Source organism: Neolamprologus multifasciatus, chromosome 19 (genome assembly GCF_963576455.1).
Source record: "Neolamprologus multifasciatus chromosome 19, fNeoMul1.2, whole genome shotgun sequence".
Classification (NCBI taxonomy): domain Eukaryota; kingdom Metazoa; phylum Chordata; class Actinopteri; order Cichliformes; family Cichlidae; genus Neolamprologus; species Neolamprologus multifasciatus.
In genome coordinates, this window is record NC_140457.1 from 28,654,460 (window position 1) to 28,669,317 (window position 14,858).

Here is a 14,858-nt window from a genome sequence, read left to right on the forward strand (position 1 = left end):
GGGTTAGAGACACACATGTAGACACGTTAGAGGGCAACGTTTTATTAAGACAGTGCAATGCATTTGACACACCTGGACTCACAACACCTCATCTCAAATCAATGATCGTGACTTGGCATATCGGTTTCTAATAAATCAGTCAAAAGTGATGCACATTTATCTTTGAATCCTGCTCTGAATTCCAAAGGAAGTAAAAATGCATGACTTATCTCTCATTCTCTTTGTTTAACAAACTGAAGAACAAGTTATGTCTGCAACAAGAGCAGGTAGGTGCTGTTTGACGTATATACATAGAAGATACCGTTAATAATGTGTCCTCAAAGGTGATTAATGTCAATGGAGAGAAATGATCCACTTACTAATAGGGATGGGTACCGGTATCCGGTGACATGATGGCATGCTTTATTTCGGTGCTTTTTTTCCCTGAGCTGTGATACACTTTAGATTCTAGCCAATCATTTTACGTTTCCGGGGATAGTAGGCGGGTCCAGGTACGTACGATCTTTTAGAGCAGAGCTACAGATTAAAAATGCTCAAGGTGAAGCGGTCAAAGTCTGGCTGTACTTCACAGCAAAAGATACAAACTCAGCAGCTGCAACAAGTGCTTTAAGCTGATACTATGATGCTGTCAAAGGAGGTAACACCTCAAATCTGATGAAACACCTGGCGACGCATAGCATTTTTTTAAAAGCCGAGAAATGCGCCGTATTTGATAGCTTGAGTGCGGTTGTGGTGCCTGTTATCGACCCTGAGTTAGCAACATCCCCCAAAACCCCGAAGAGGAGAGTCCTGGCCCCTAGCCCTGCCAGGGATGACGGGTGATGATGGCAGGGATGCTACTTCTCTGCGTGAGTAGCTTAATGTTGTTCGTGTGTAATTTACGTTGAGTAGGCTAACCACGTTATTACATTAATGCATGTAAGGTGAACTAGCAAACATCATCATAGCTACATGCAGCTGTCTTCTTGTTTGATGGCAGATACTCCCTTCACCCTGGACAAAAAGGCTAAAATGACCAAAGAAAAAGTGGAAAACAGTTAAACATGAGAGGTTTTTGGACAAAGTTTGTGTTTTTTCCATTGTTTAAGCTGCTTCCAGCCAAGAGTGATACCATATATGCCCCATAGCTGCAGAAAAGGCTAACATTGTTATCTTTTTACAAAAAAACAGCTGAACATGAGAGGTTTTTGGACCAATTTTGTGTTCTCCATTCTTTAAGCACCGGTTCGAGCACCGGCACCGTTTCAAAAGTACCAGTTTGGCACCGGTATCAGATAAAACCTAAACGATACCCATCCCTACTTACTAACCACATTTAACAAACTCCCCGGTCCTCAGATGTAATCCATTACATTTTGTCATGCTAAATTGTGCTAAATGCAAATTACTTAAATCATATTTAGTTGAGTCGTTTTATAAGATACAGTTTTTCTTTAAGAAAGTAAGGTGAACTGATATATCAAGCCAAAATCATTTTATCGCACATGCAGTAAAAATAATTTTGATAAAACAGATGATGCCACTATATTTCCTCCTGAAAACATTGGGAAAGGCTGAAAAATCTAAATAAAAACACAGTACAATGATTTGCAAATTATTTATCGTATATTAAAATATCCACTTTGAATTTCATGCACTTCAAGATTGGAAAAGTTGTTGAAAAACAACGAAATAAAAACACCTCATCAGGTTATCAAGTAACATATGACTGTATGTAAATGACTGTCTTGGGGCCACACTCATTTGAAATAAATGCAGAGTAGAAAACTGCTCTGGCCTGAGTCCTTAACGGTTCTTTTTGGGGAGAGAGGCCATCTAGCTTGTTATCAAGCACAGCTAAAAGCCAGCATTTGTGAATGTGCAGGGGGGCATGAGTGTTGGTCACTCGCACTGTAAACATGTTTACAAGGTTCGGCATCAACCAGGCTTGTTTATTATTTATTACAGGAAGTCTTGTTTTGTAGTTTGCTCGGCTACAAAGTAGGGCGAGGATCAGTGAGCAGACCTGAGGTATTTAAACTAACCTGAGGTGTTAGTATTAGAAACAGAGCAGCTGAACGAAGGAAAATGCCCGTTTAAACTGTTTGTTTGTTTGTTTTTCATTGTTGTTGTTGCAAATCATTGCATCCTGTTTGTAGTTACATTTTTACAGCATCCCAACATTTGCAGAATTGAATTTGTACAAAAATAGGACTGATAATATTTTACACTTTGTATAAAAGAGTTTGATGTACTTATCATAGTCTGTAATCTCAAGCTGGCAACAGTCGCAGTAAACATCGAAAACGCGACTGTTACACTGACATAAAAAGTCTCCATGCAGTAGAGCACCTGTATACAGTTGTTGATGCACGTACCAAACTCACAAATAATCACAAACACAACATCCACGAGCACAAAATTTAAGATGATCATTTCTATAAAACATATCCAGGGTTAAGAGATGCAGTTTGCAAGATTTTAAAACCAAAACCTGTCCTTAAGATCATTAGCTTCTAAAAAGTGTTACTACTGTATATATATTACACACATATTCACCACTAATCAGTTTGGATGAGTAGTAGTACAATAGCTGCATTTTAAAAAGTCATTTTAAATTTATTAACGCTTATTCTGCATGAAAGTATTCCACAACCGCGAGGATCTTAACACAAAAGGGAAATTTACACTAATGTGAATCTAATGCTTTGACTTTATCCAGACGTGAGAAGTAATAAAGTATACCATTTTGTTACTGTACTTGAGTATTTATTCCTCTTTTACTTCTGAACACTTTCCACATTTTCCAAACAGGCTTGTTACTTTTTGTTTAAGATATCTGAAAGGTTTTACTTCGTGAAACATCAAACTGGTGTGAGCCTAAACCGTTAATGAAAGGCATTCATTAGGGATGCACCGATACCGATACTGGTATCGGGTATCGGGACTGATACTGTAAAATGTGGTATCGGTTAACTCGTAAAAGTTAACCGATACCATGAACCGATACCAACTTATTTCATTAATCAGAGGGTGGCTTGTCATTTTTGTTGTAGTTTTTTAGATTGGCCACTAGGGGGACATCCCGCGCTAAACAGGCACAGGGTTAGACGAGTGAGACTGGCAGCTCCAGATAAAAAGAGAAACTGGAGGCTGCTGTAGCTAGGCTAAACATGTCAGCAGTGTGGAACAGCCAACTTTAACTCAGGTTTTGGAAAAGCGAAGAAAAATGTCAAGAGAAAATCCACGGGCAGTTTAAATAACAGAGGCTCTGACTCATTTTATCGCTCTGGATGACCAGCCAATGCCGGTCGTGGAAAACATAGGATTCTTCTCAGCATACTCGAGCTGCGATATGAAATTCCCAGCCGCCCACACATCAGGGAGATAATGGTGCCAAAACTTTCTGAAGAGGTAAAGACAAGCAGTGTGTGCGCGATGTCAGTCCTCGGTTTAACGGCACAGTGGACTGATGATCCACGAGCAGATGAGGAGTTCGTCAATGCCAAATACTTTGGTTATTTTGTTTGTTTGTTTACAATATGGACACTCTGCAACAATTTAAAAGTTTATTTTATTCTCAAACCTAATTTGTATTTATTTTATTCCAAACAGAAGTGTTTATTTATTATTCTGAAAGCTCGAGACAGTGCCAATAGTTCAGTGATATTTTGTTAAATTACAATGTGGAGACTCTGCAATAATTTAACAGAAGTGCTTATTTTTCACTTGAAATTTTTTTGTGGTCATTTTTATTAAGATTTTATTTTTTATCGGCAGAGAATAAAATAAAACCTGTCTTCCAATTCATTGCATTTGTGTGTGTGTGTGTGTGTGTGTGTGGTAGAAGTATCGGTTTTTGTACTCTGTATCAGCAAGTACTCAGATCCAAGTATCGGTATCGTATCGGTTTGAAAAAATTGGTATCGTTGCATCCCTAGCATTCATGTCACGTCATGTTATGTCAGTTAGACTAAGTGTGTGTGTGTGTGTGTTGCATGTTAAAGAGTATAAGTAGCTTTTACGGGGCATCAAAATAATCCAATATGGCTTTCTGAAACAGACACTATTCCTGTATGATACATATAAAAGGCTATTGTCATAGTTTAATTTACTTATATCCCTAAAGGATATATATCGAAAGGTTTCTGAGAGCCAGCATAACAGCTGATCGATACTGTAATGCAGAATAAGAAACGAATAAACTCTTTAAAATGACTGAGAAAGACAGGATAAGCTTTATCAATGCCACACGTGGGGAATTTGAAAGAGCCAGGAAGCTACTCATACGGATGAAGAAAGCAGCTAATTCCGAGTATATTAATGTAAAATGTCACCTTGCCAGTAGTCTGACACACCTAAAATGAAACATCGGGAAAAGCCTCACATTTTACAAACTGCATCTTTGAAAATCAGTGCAAGGAGAAAACGTACAGACTGCATATCGTCAACTTACATCAACAAATTGCCCACGTGAGTTAGGCATGAGGAAAAGAATTTACAAAGGAAAAGTTGGGTAAGACTGTTGGATAGCCACTGTTAAAGGTCATTTTTATCCATTGTAGATTGTGTTCTATCTTAAAACGTGACGGTACAGGGAGGCAACAACACATACAACCACACCACATAACAAAAAATAAACACCATAATACTGTTTTTTATCTTTTGTTTTTTCCTGGTAAATAAGTTGTTTTGTACAAAAAAATCTGTGTATCTTTTTTTCATTGCAAGAGACTTCAGTGACACCTAAAATCTATTCATGTTATAGTTTTTGCTTAATTTGACATATGTTCTTTAGAATGGATGGATGACTTTATATTGTAAAATCTCTAAAGACAAGGGGAAGGGTGAAGAGGGATTGGGACCTACGAACATATTACATAGGAAATGAGGATGATGAGGGTGACAGTGTAAGTCAGTTGCCATGTCCATGTAAAGGCAGTACGAAGCGGTCGGGCGGCATTAGAGCTTTGGGCTGTAAGGAAGGGATGGGGATATACAAACAATGAGCAATATACATGCCCATCTACAGAAAAGAACAGAAAAACTCTAACACTGACATGTCTCACAAACCCTAAACTGCAACTTCTTAGCCATGCAATTCATTCGTTTGTTTGTTTGTTTGTTTCATTACAGTCAAAATATTCTTTCTTTCTTTTTTTTCCTCTTTTTTGTGAAAAAAGATTGTAAAAAATCTGAAAAATGGAAGAAATGTGACAAGTGGATGTGGAACTGCTTCACCTACTAATTTGTGAGTTTCTGAATAGGTTCAAATAAGTCGGACTTTTTTGCATCTTTTGCACGTTGCTTTCGTTGTGACTTAGGAGAGCTTAAAGTAAAACACACAAGCTAGTCGCGGTGAAGGAGTTCCAAAGCCCAAAAAGTTAAATTATATGGAAATTGTTCACAAAATAGTAATTTATGTATTATCTGATTTCAAAAAGAAAAACCATAAACGAATAGAAACAGACTTGTAAAGCCAAAAACATATTCAAAACCAATTGGATAAACTACCAAAAATATGACCAGTTAAAAACTATCAAATGAAAAATGTTAAGATGGAAGAACGAAGCCATTTAAAATTTTGCACACACTACAACCAGATGCACACAATAGAAAACAGACACTGCTGAGAAAGGTGCTCGACTGGACGACGGGCTCCTCTCTCGTGTGTTTCTTGATGACAAATCTATTCGTAATGTTAGTTTTTAAACATGAACCGGCCGTGCAGTCTGGGTGTACATCGGAGAGAGATGGTACTGGCTGAAAATGGGTTGTTATTAGAACTCTCCTTTGGTTTCGTTTTAGTTGTACTGCAGGATGTTGATGCATGCTTAAAGTAAGTTGCATTTAGGGAAAGTAGAAAAGAAACGACACAGCAAACTGGGCGCAGGTAGGACTGACCGATGTTAGAAGAACAGGAGACAGACGCTGTGTCCCAATCTCATAACCAGTGAAGTTTAAACACTGAAAACAAACGTGTGCTGCAAGGTTGCACACAGCCAAGCTGCAACTTTGGAAAGTTCCCCGATGTCTGTTCATTCAACATCCAATGTATCCAGGACGCACATGACGAGTTTGTCCCTTTAAACAATCCCAATAGCCCCGCCCCTCCAATCAGCAAAGAAAATAGTTATATATAGTATGCAATTGGGACACAGCTCACGTTGAACTAACAGCAGTGTGTGAGAAACAGAAACAAGTAACATAAAACATACATTAATAATGTTTTATTAAATGTGGAATGCATTTCATTAGAATTTAAAGGACAAGTATAAAGCTGATATCCATTAGACTGTGCATGCTGCAAACGTGTTCTCCAGAGTTTGGGATGAATTGCTGCCAAGCCAAAACTATATTTATTAGATCAAACAAGGATCTTAAAGTAGCAATCTGGACAACTGTGGTCCATGCTGCACTCCAAACGTTCTCGTGAGAAAACAGGTGAATTCCTCAGTCTAGTTTAGGAATTCTGCCTCGAGTGGAGGACTTCAATATGTCTTGGTTAGCTTCATGAGGGCCAAGCTTTTGCACGGTTTTTGATTTAGAACAGATTCATGTTACACTCGCACCTATGTCCACCAGCTGTGACTGAAAGCATGTAACTGTGGGCACATGTGGCAGAAAAGGATTTCTGGCCTTTTATAGAGGCGCGAGAAGCATGTTGAAAGGTGTGGTCATTCAAGCAAACACAGCTCCTTTTCATTAAAGCAAGTGCCAGTTGACATGGTCCAGGCATCTGACTAGCATGCTTCCTGCTCCTTGTTGAGCTGTTTCATTCATTTCCTATTGAGACGATATGGTGGTGAGATTATGTCTGACAGCTGGCTTGGGCCAAGAATGTAAGGTCTGGGAATCTCTGATTAGACGGGTGCCTCTGTGACCCAGACCTGAGGAGGATGGTAAATCAATATATGAACAAAACACTATGCATAACTTTGCTGCACTCACTGTGAGTTTAAACTGCACAATGAAAGTTGACTTGTTGTTCCAGAGTATTTAAAAGTAGAATGGGAGGCAGAGGCTTCAGTTTTCAGGCCCCAGCTTCCAGTTTGGATTCAGGAGACACTTTACTGTTAGGGTTAGTCGTTCTTTCTTATTCACTGTGGGTTTATACAAGACTTTATTCATTTGTTATTAATCTCTGGCTCTCTTCCACAGGATGTGTTTTTTCCCTCCCCTCACCCAGTTGGGGCAGATGGCCCCGCCCCTCCCTGAGCCTGGTTCTGCCGGAGGTTTCTTCCTGTTAAAAGGGAGATTCTCCTTCCCACTGTGGCCAAGACCTCGTTCTTAGGGGAGGTCAACTGTGTTCTCTTTTCTATGAAAAGTCAGCTCATGTTTCCCTGCTTTAATGTTTTCAAGATGAAGACGCAGCAGTAGGAACTCTTTGGCTTCCATTAGCGTCAGCAGTAACTTATTTGCTTGTTTCTAGTTGTGTTGCTGTTGACAGACAGATTGTACTGCCGCAAATATAAAACGCAATCGTTTCATCAGTGAGCTTAAGGTTTAGTTACAGTTGTGTTACTTCTAGAGACTTGAAACAAAAATCCTAGAAACTGTTACTTTAAACCTTAATAAAGCATAAAACTGTAAATGTTACTACTGAGAATAGTAACATTTCAATGACTGCAATCTCTGTTTAAATCTTTATTTATTTAATGAATGTAAAAACCACTTGTTTTAATTGGGATATAGTTTTTGTAGTGTCAGAATGTTTGTTGTCCTGTATCAATATAATTACAGTGAAACAAAGTACAATATGTTTCAGTTTTAAGGTTTGATGTATCAAGACATTAATATCGTAGGTCTGTTCTGAATGATCCCCACATATCATCATACGGTCCTCAGTAGATTCTAAAGTTATTTAAAGTCAGATGAACAACAAAACGTGACATATTACACTGTGCTATTATTTATCAAAAACCAAGCAAAGTGCAGAAGCAGTGTGTGAAACAAAGTACACCTTCAGTAACAACTTCCTGTGCAGCTTTATCAGTCTCTCATATTGTGATGGAGGAATTTTTGAACATTAGTTTATACATAAATAGTGTGTGAATGTGAGAGTGAATGAAGAGTGGAATTGTAAAGCGCTTTGAGGGCCCCGAAAAGCGCTTTATAAATGCAATCCATTATTATTGTTATTGTTATAAATCTCTTAAGATCTTGGCCTTTCAGTGAGGAGTTGTGGAGTCACGCTGGGCCGATTCGAGACCTTTGTTCCCATCTTCTGTTGAAGGACTACTTCAGTTTCACACGCTGCTTCTGCATTTTAGCTCAATTTGCACAAAATAAACAATGATATAGTGTAATATGTCATCTGATGACATTTATGTCTTTCACTTCTTCTACATATCGTTTTACGTTCAGAAACATCCTGTTGTCATTGAATAATTGCAGCATTTAAACATATCTAATTGTAAGTTATACTACAATTCTCAAATATAAATGATTATCATTTGATGATACAAAAATAAGGATATCAGCTTTAAACCTGCAGTGTCATCTGATATATGAGTCATATTATAACTACATGTTTTTCCATGTAGGTCAAAATTGAATTCGACATGAATTCCATAAGATGGCAAATCTCTGATTAGCCTGAACTAAATAAACAATGTCAGAGGTAGGAAGTCAAAAATAATAATAAAAAAATATTATCATGAGTCACGCTTCAGAAAATGGTCAACACCTTTCTGTGTGTGATTTGTATTTGAGTGCACATCCAGCATATAGTCTCTAAACCCCTTCCTTATATAATAATTTACTTTAAAATGAACCCTTTAAAAAAGGAAATTATCATTATTATTATTAAATTTATGGCTTAGCTTTTATCTGTTACTTTCATTGTTATCACACTGGTTCACTTGCTAAAACATTTATATAGTAATAACATATTATTAGTTAAACTGAATAAAATGAAGTGAAATTCTATTTGTTCTCAAACCTTTGACCATGTTTGAGTTTTTCTAATCAAATCACTAAATAGTCAAATGTAAATAATATATAACTGTTTATAAATGTCAATCATAACAAAACAGTTTGCATGAAACTGCCTGTCTGCCATCAAAAATAACTTTCTTGCTTGACTTCTGAATGTTGAGGGGCAAAAACTGAACCTGTGGCTCCGCAATTAGTGGACAATATCTCTGCAAGGTCAACGTCATCACTCGGGCTACCCCAAACCCTTAATCACACCTTAACCCACAATCACAGTCTACCTGGTCAGATCTTTTCAGTTGGGTCAAACTGGACACAACCTCTCAGCATCTAAGGAACATTCTGGGATTATGGGGGAAATCCATTGCATAGGTTGCTAAAACCTATGTGGAGCCACAGGATAAGAAAGTAAAGTCACTAGAATAGCAGTTATCTGAAGACCGTGAGAATTTCCCGAAGATCCTACATTATACTGCAACAACTACCCTAAGGAAAGATATTTGTCTGTTCATGGGCCAAAGACGACTTCATCCTGGTAATAACTGACAAACCTTTGTGATAATCAAATAAAAGAGAAGAAGGAGCCTAAATATCCAAAAGCAAGTTTGATGCAGCCAAGATCCCCCAGATAATCAAAACATTAGAAGCAAATGCTTATATTGATAAATACTGTCTCCAAAGGTAAAACCTGAGACTTGCTGGGATGTACGGTATTAAAGTTCAACCTATTTTTGAGCCAAACTTTCCTAAATGTGTTGTATGTACAAAAACACTATTTAACATTTTATTTAATATTATTAAATAATACTTAAGAGTCTAAGAGATTTTATTCTGAATAGTTCAGTAAAAACTAGAGAAGAAAACGGAACCCTCTGACAGAAGAGCCTAACCCTGCAATCACAAACTCATATCATATGATCCAAGTTATTTTTTCTCTACCCTGTTTGATAAAACAATTACTGTTGCAACATTTTTGGCATTTTTCATAAGAACAACAATTAACTGTGAAAATGCTTCTCAGATTTGATCTACTTAGACATGTTGAGTCTGAAGTTTATGTTTGTCTCTAACGCAGTCTCCTCAGTGAGCGATGCTAGCATCTTACAGAATTTAAATGAAGAATTAGCAGAATATTTGTTACTGGTTGTCGGCCTTTTTCATGGAAAACCTGCTTATTTGCACACTGAAGGTTTTTAATAGTTTGCAGTGAAACCATTTAAGAAGCCCTTTTAGTTGCCATCTTATGAAATTAACTGAAAGAAAAAAAGGAAAACGGAAAATTTACAACAGAGAACAGAATCACTTGATAAATTCTCTAAACAAACCAGACAGACAACAGCCACACGGAGAAAAGAAAAGGAAAAGAAGAAACCGCGTTGAGTGAGAAAGATGACCATTGATGATGATGCAACCACAAAAAATGGCTTCCAACGTAAACAGAAATGCAAACAAAACAACCAAGTTTGTGTAATTGCAGGCGCATGGTATCAGTCAAAACACATGCAAGCAACGATCTTCCTGAAGTCAATGATTTTTAGAGTTTATCATACCATGATAACAATGATCGCTTAAGAAAAGAAAATGAAGAAAGCAGAATTTGTGGCAAAAAGTCCTTTTTTGCCATCAGCACCAAAACATGTTCAAATGTAAAGCAGCTTTAGAAAGGAAGTTAAAGCAGGACAGTAGACTGGTGCTGCCGTCAGTCTCATGTGGGACTCGGTATGTTCAGGGTTACAACGTTGATGGCAAGAAAAGTTTCTTTTTTCTGCCTTTGTAGCTGCTTTGAAATAATAAGGTGATGTGTGTGTGTTTTCTTTTTTTTTAACAGCTGGAAACAGTTGTCACCCACCAAAACGTCATGCCACACATGATGAGGCCAAAATACAAAAATGCATTTTTAGACAACTGGCGAAAAGGCGGGAATGAAGTCTTGGCAACAAAACTTTAAAAAATGCAAAACAACCAGAAAAAAGCATCGACTCAGAAAAAGGAGCAAAAGAAAAGTAAAATCAAAGCGTGCAGCTGTCAACGTCAACGTGATGTCCGGGTTAGAATGATGTGAATTTCTGTGTAAACATATGATTGGATGACTGGGGCCCTGTCTTTGTCTTTCTTCACAAATCCCCATGGATCTCACCCTGGACCTGACCGCTTTAAACCCAGTTAACAACAATATTTCACATACTCTGAAAAAATTTGGGAATGACCTTCAGTAAGGGCATATGTTGTGATGAACATTATCTTTCCGGATTAGGAATCACACTATATCCATTTCCCTTAAGGGAACTTAAGAAATGGCGTAAATGTTTCTTTATCACCTCCAACATTTGTGATTTGATATCTCGACTGTTTTGGAATTTGAATATTTTAACGTGCAGTTCACACCCATAGCTCCACTTTGGTGGCATTACGTTTACTCTTTGGGTGAAAATCAACCTTCGCATCAACGATTGTGCTGTAAAGATACAGAACCTCCACCTATTTACATCCACCAGATGACCTGTTTGGGTGTTAAAGGTAGAGTCAGGTTTAGTGTTACGATTAATCTTATCACAGAAACACTTTACTTGAAAAGCAACGTCTTTTCCATTTCTGAAAATACTTTTTGGTGTGTGGCTAAGATGTAGCTTACCCAACTCCTGAGTGACCTGGTGGATGTTCCTGTGATCATATTAAAACTAACAACTTTCAACTTTTTATCTACCTAAGAAATACGTGTCTATGCTTATAGCAAAAATATATCTGTTAACTGTCCACTACAAAAACTGAAATATGGAAATTCCCAAACTCTTTCAATTTGAGTGTTAAGTTATCGCAACATTTTATGTATTTATTCATTTATTTTAAATATTTAGGTACAAAAAAGACAGAATAACAAGTACACCTAAAAGCAAAAGTGTAACCCAAAAAAAGAAAAACCTGTACACAGAAATTCAATGATATCTGTTCTCTAGCACATGTACCAATGCAAGCCTCTAAATCTGGGAAAGCACAAATAGAAACAAAAATTAAAATACATTGATGTAAACTAGACAACACTTTAGCTGAACACAAAATTTAAAACCAAAAACTGTTCAAATGTACTGTTTGAAACTTAAATCAACAGAGCAATGAATGGCAGAAGCAATGGACTCAAACATGATGTTGTAAGTTCAGCATCAGTACAGAGAACATGGTTCACCATCATACAAACTCAGCGTATTGGTGATGACATGGACTAACCCTCATTTTCCCCTTAGCAGACAACAATTGAATGTACATTGGTGACCATGTTGACTACTTTGTATAACCCCATGTGCAAGTGTAGCTCATGACCTTGATAAATTACTACTGTGCTAAATTAAGATTCTGGATGCACAAATACATTTGAATACCCAGTTTTCTTACATTAAGTGTTGCTGAGGAATTGGGCTGAGCTTACTGTTACCACCTTGGCCATTTATTAAGATACACTTTGACTGACCATGGGGGCGTGATGCTTTAAGGATACCTCGATCCTCTATTGCAGATGAGTGACAGCACATAGAAAGCAAGCAAATGCAAACTAACCTAGCCCACCTGTACGGCTAGTTTCACACTCCTCCTCATCTTCATCATCACTCGAACACTCGGCAGATGACCCAATGTCCTCTTGGTGCTTCAGGGCCAGAATGTTGGTCATCAGAGACACAATATCCATAGCAAATATACCAAAACAGCAAAGAGCCACCAGAAGACACAAAGTAGCGCATAAAGAGAGGAGAAGAATATTTAAGACAAGTTAGAAAGTGAATGCCAGTCACAACTCAGGAGCACAATAACGACCAAAAGATCTTAAGTCAAGGTTCATCGTTTTTCAGAGCTTTCAGTTTGTTATAGTTTTTTCCATGGCTCAGCTGTTATTTACTTTGTTGGTGGCGTTCTAATTAAAGATGGTCTTTGGTGTCGGACGCAAATACCCTCTTTCATACTTCTCCAAACATCTACTGTCTCCCAAATCTATTTGGACTTTTGATGACTTTTGACTGTCTATTGAATGCTTTGGGGTTAGGAGTCTACACTGGGTGCAAAGCCCTCTGCTATTAGGTCAGGCAAAGTTGCTAAATGTTATTTACTTTCCGTAGGCTCTGGGTGTTATATACCTCACATATACACAGAATGGCCTCAGCTGGTGGTTCCACACTTGAACCTTTCTTCTGTTGCCTGCTTGCCAGGTAATGTAACTTGTGTTAAGCACTGCATTGCAGCACCTGAAAGCAGCGGGTTGTTACCTCATTTCAGACAAACCCCTAAAGGATATCATGCTGAGATGTTGTAATGTACAGATGATCTGAGTTCAACTGAAAGGCTCTGCAATAAAACCTTGAGTTAAGTTTTTTTGTTTTGTTTTTTTTACTAATAAACAAAACTCAAGTCATATAAACATTTGAAAAATAGTAGTTCTACCAATATTATCTAAGGGTTCCTAACATTAAATACATTCAGATGGTTTTACATTTAATATCAAAGAGCAGCTATTCCATCTGCATCAGCTGACACAAACCCAAGCATGGCAGTAAGAGCAACAAGCAAAGAGTAGTTCGGCTGTTATCCTCGCCCCAGTTTCTTTTTAATCTTTTACACCTAAATTTGGCACAAAAGACTCTGGAATCTACCAAACCATGCCGACCTGTGAATGTCCATGTCTTTAATATTGTGTAACGGTAAACAGATACTTTTAACATAGGTTGACTGACAGATAGACTCACATACAGTACACCTATATGCTGTATGAGCTCACTGCATTAATGCAGTTTTTACTTTTATTTATATAGTGCTAAATCATCAGTGCTGAATCATATTAAATCATTAATTCTTTTTCATCAGAAGAAAAATCCTTTAAAAATATTTCATATTTTAAAATCTGTCAGGATACTCCAGTCGGTCTCTCCCTAAAACGGGAACAGCAGATACACGAGCGAGATCATCTGATACTATAACACAGCCATGAGACTTTCAGCTGCTACTACTTTGTATTAGGTTCAGATAACGTGTAAAATCTTTGAAATTGTATCCAGACTATAAACTGCACATAAAGCATGAATATAGATTTGAGTCTGTAAAGTAAAGCCAGTGGAAATGCAATAAACCTACATTCTTTTTAATGACCAGTAGGCGCTGACTCTTCTGGTTTCAAAAACATTAACAGTTGTATGTATGATATCTATGGGAGGTGGGCTTCTGACTTTTTTGCTCTGAGGCCTCAGTTAATATTTTCCTTATGCACTCCAAGTTTTCTTCTTCCAGCTGCACCTTTTAGTGGTTGCCACAGTGTGTTCACCTGCCTATTTCATAGTTATATTGAATCTACCTTTTTAAAAATTATGGTCATTATTGGAGTTAGACACGACTACACTGCTATAGTCGCTAGTCAATAAGCATTTGAGTTTTTTAATAAGCATAAATAGAAGCAGCTTGCAAAGAGTTGGCTGGCGGTAGGTGGCAGACTGCTGCCTACATCCTATTTTAACTGCTAACTTTAGCCACCATTTGCATCATTTTTGGCCTCATAGATCCATGCTTGCATAAACCAACGGATTATACCAAAACATTTGGAGTCAAACCCATATTACAGCAACTGCTGCAGGACTGCAAGGTCAGTAAAAACCTTTTTATTCCTTAAGTTATATTTAGCACTAACAGAGTAGCTAACAGCAAGCTAGTAGCTAATGTTAGCTTAGCTAATGTTAGCTTAGCTAATGTTAGCTTAGCTAATAATACTTAGAGTAGTTCTAAAAACTAAGGTTGCATAAAAGTGATGCTGTCATGAAATAAGCTGATCATTAATATTGTAAATATGGACAGACAACTACCACCCCCAGCTAGATCTATGGAGGGCAGTGCAGGACGGTGGTGGTGTGCCCCCCCCTCCCCTGAATTGTACAAGCAGGGGAAGATGGATGGCATCTTATTTTTGTATACTG

The 14,858-nt window shown here is 37.6% G+C and overlaps 1 protein-coding gene across 6 annotated transcripts in view; it reads right to left on the reverse strand.

Annotated features, from left to right (window-relative positions):
* The window catches only part of nrxn3a (neurexin 3a), a 190,859-nt gene that overhangs the window by 5,031 nt on the left and 170,970 nt on the right, over nt 1-14,858 (reverse strand). Inside the window, exons 23-24 of one of the 6 annotated variants that reach the window (XR_014871261.1) lie at nt 12,466-12,553; nt 4,436-4,954 (exon numbers count right to left, since the gene is read on the reverse strand). Coding sequence is in view for 4 of the 6 variants with exons in the window: in XM_085144004.1 (XP_085000130.1) it covers nt 4,845-4,954; nt 12,466-12,553 (198 nt within the window). In the remaining 2 variants the exon portion in view is untranslated. Of the gene's footprint in view, nt 1-26; nt 4,955-12,465; nt 12,554-14,858 lie in introns of those variants that run through there. The other 5 variants (XR_014871262.1, XM_085144004.1, XM_085144006.1 and 2 more) reach the window with 5 other exon arrangements.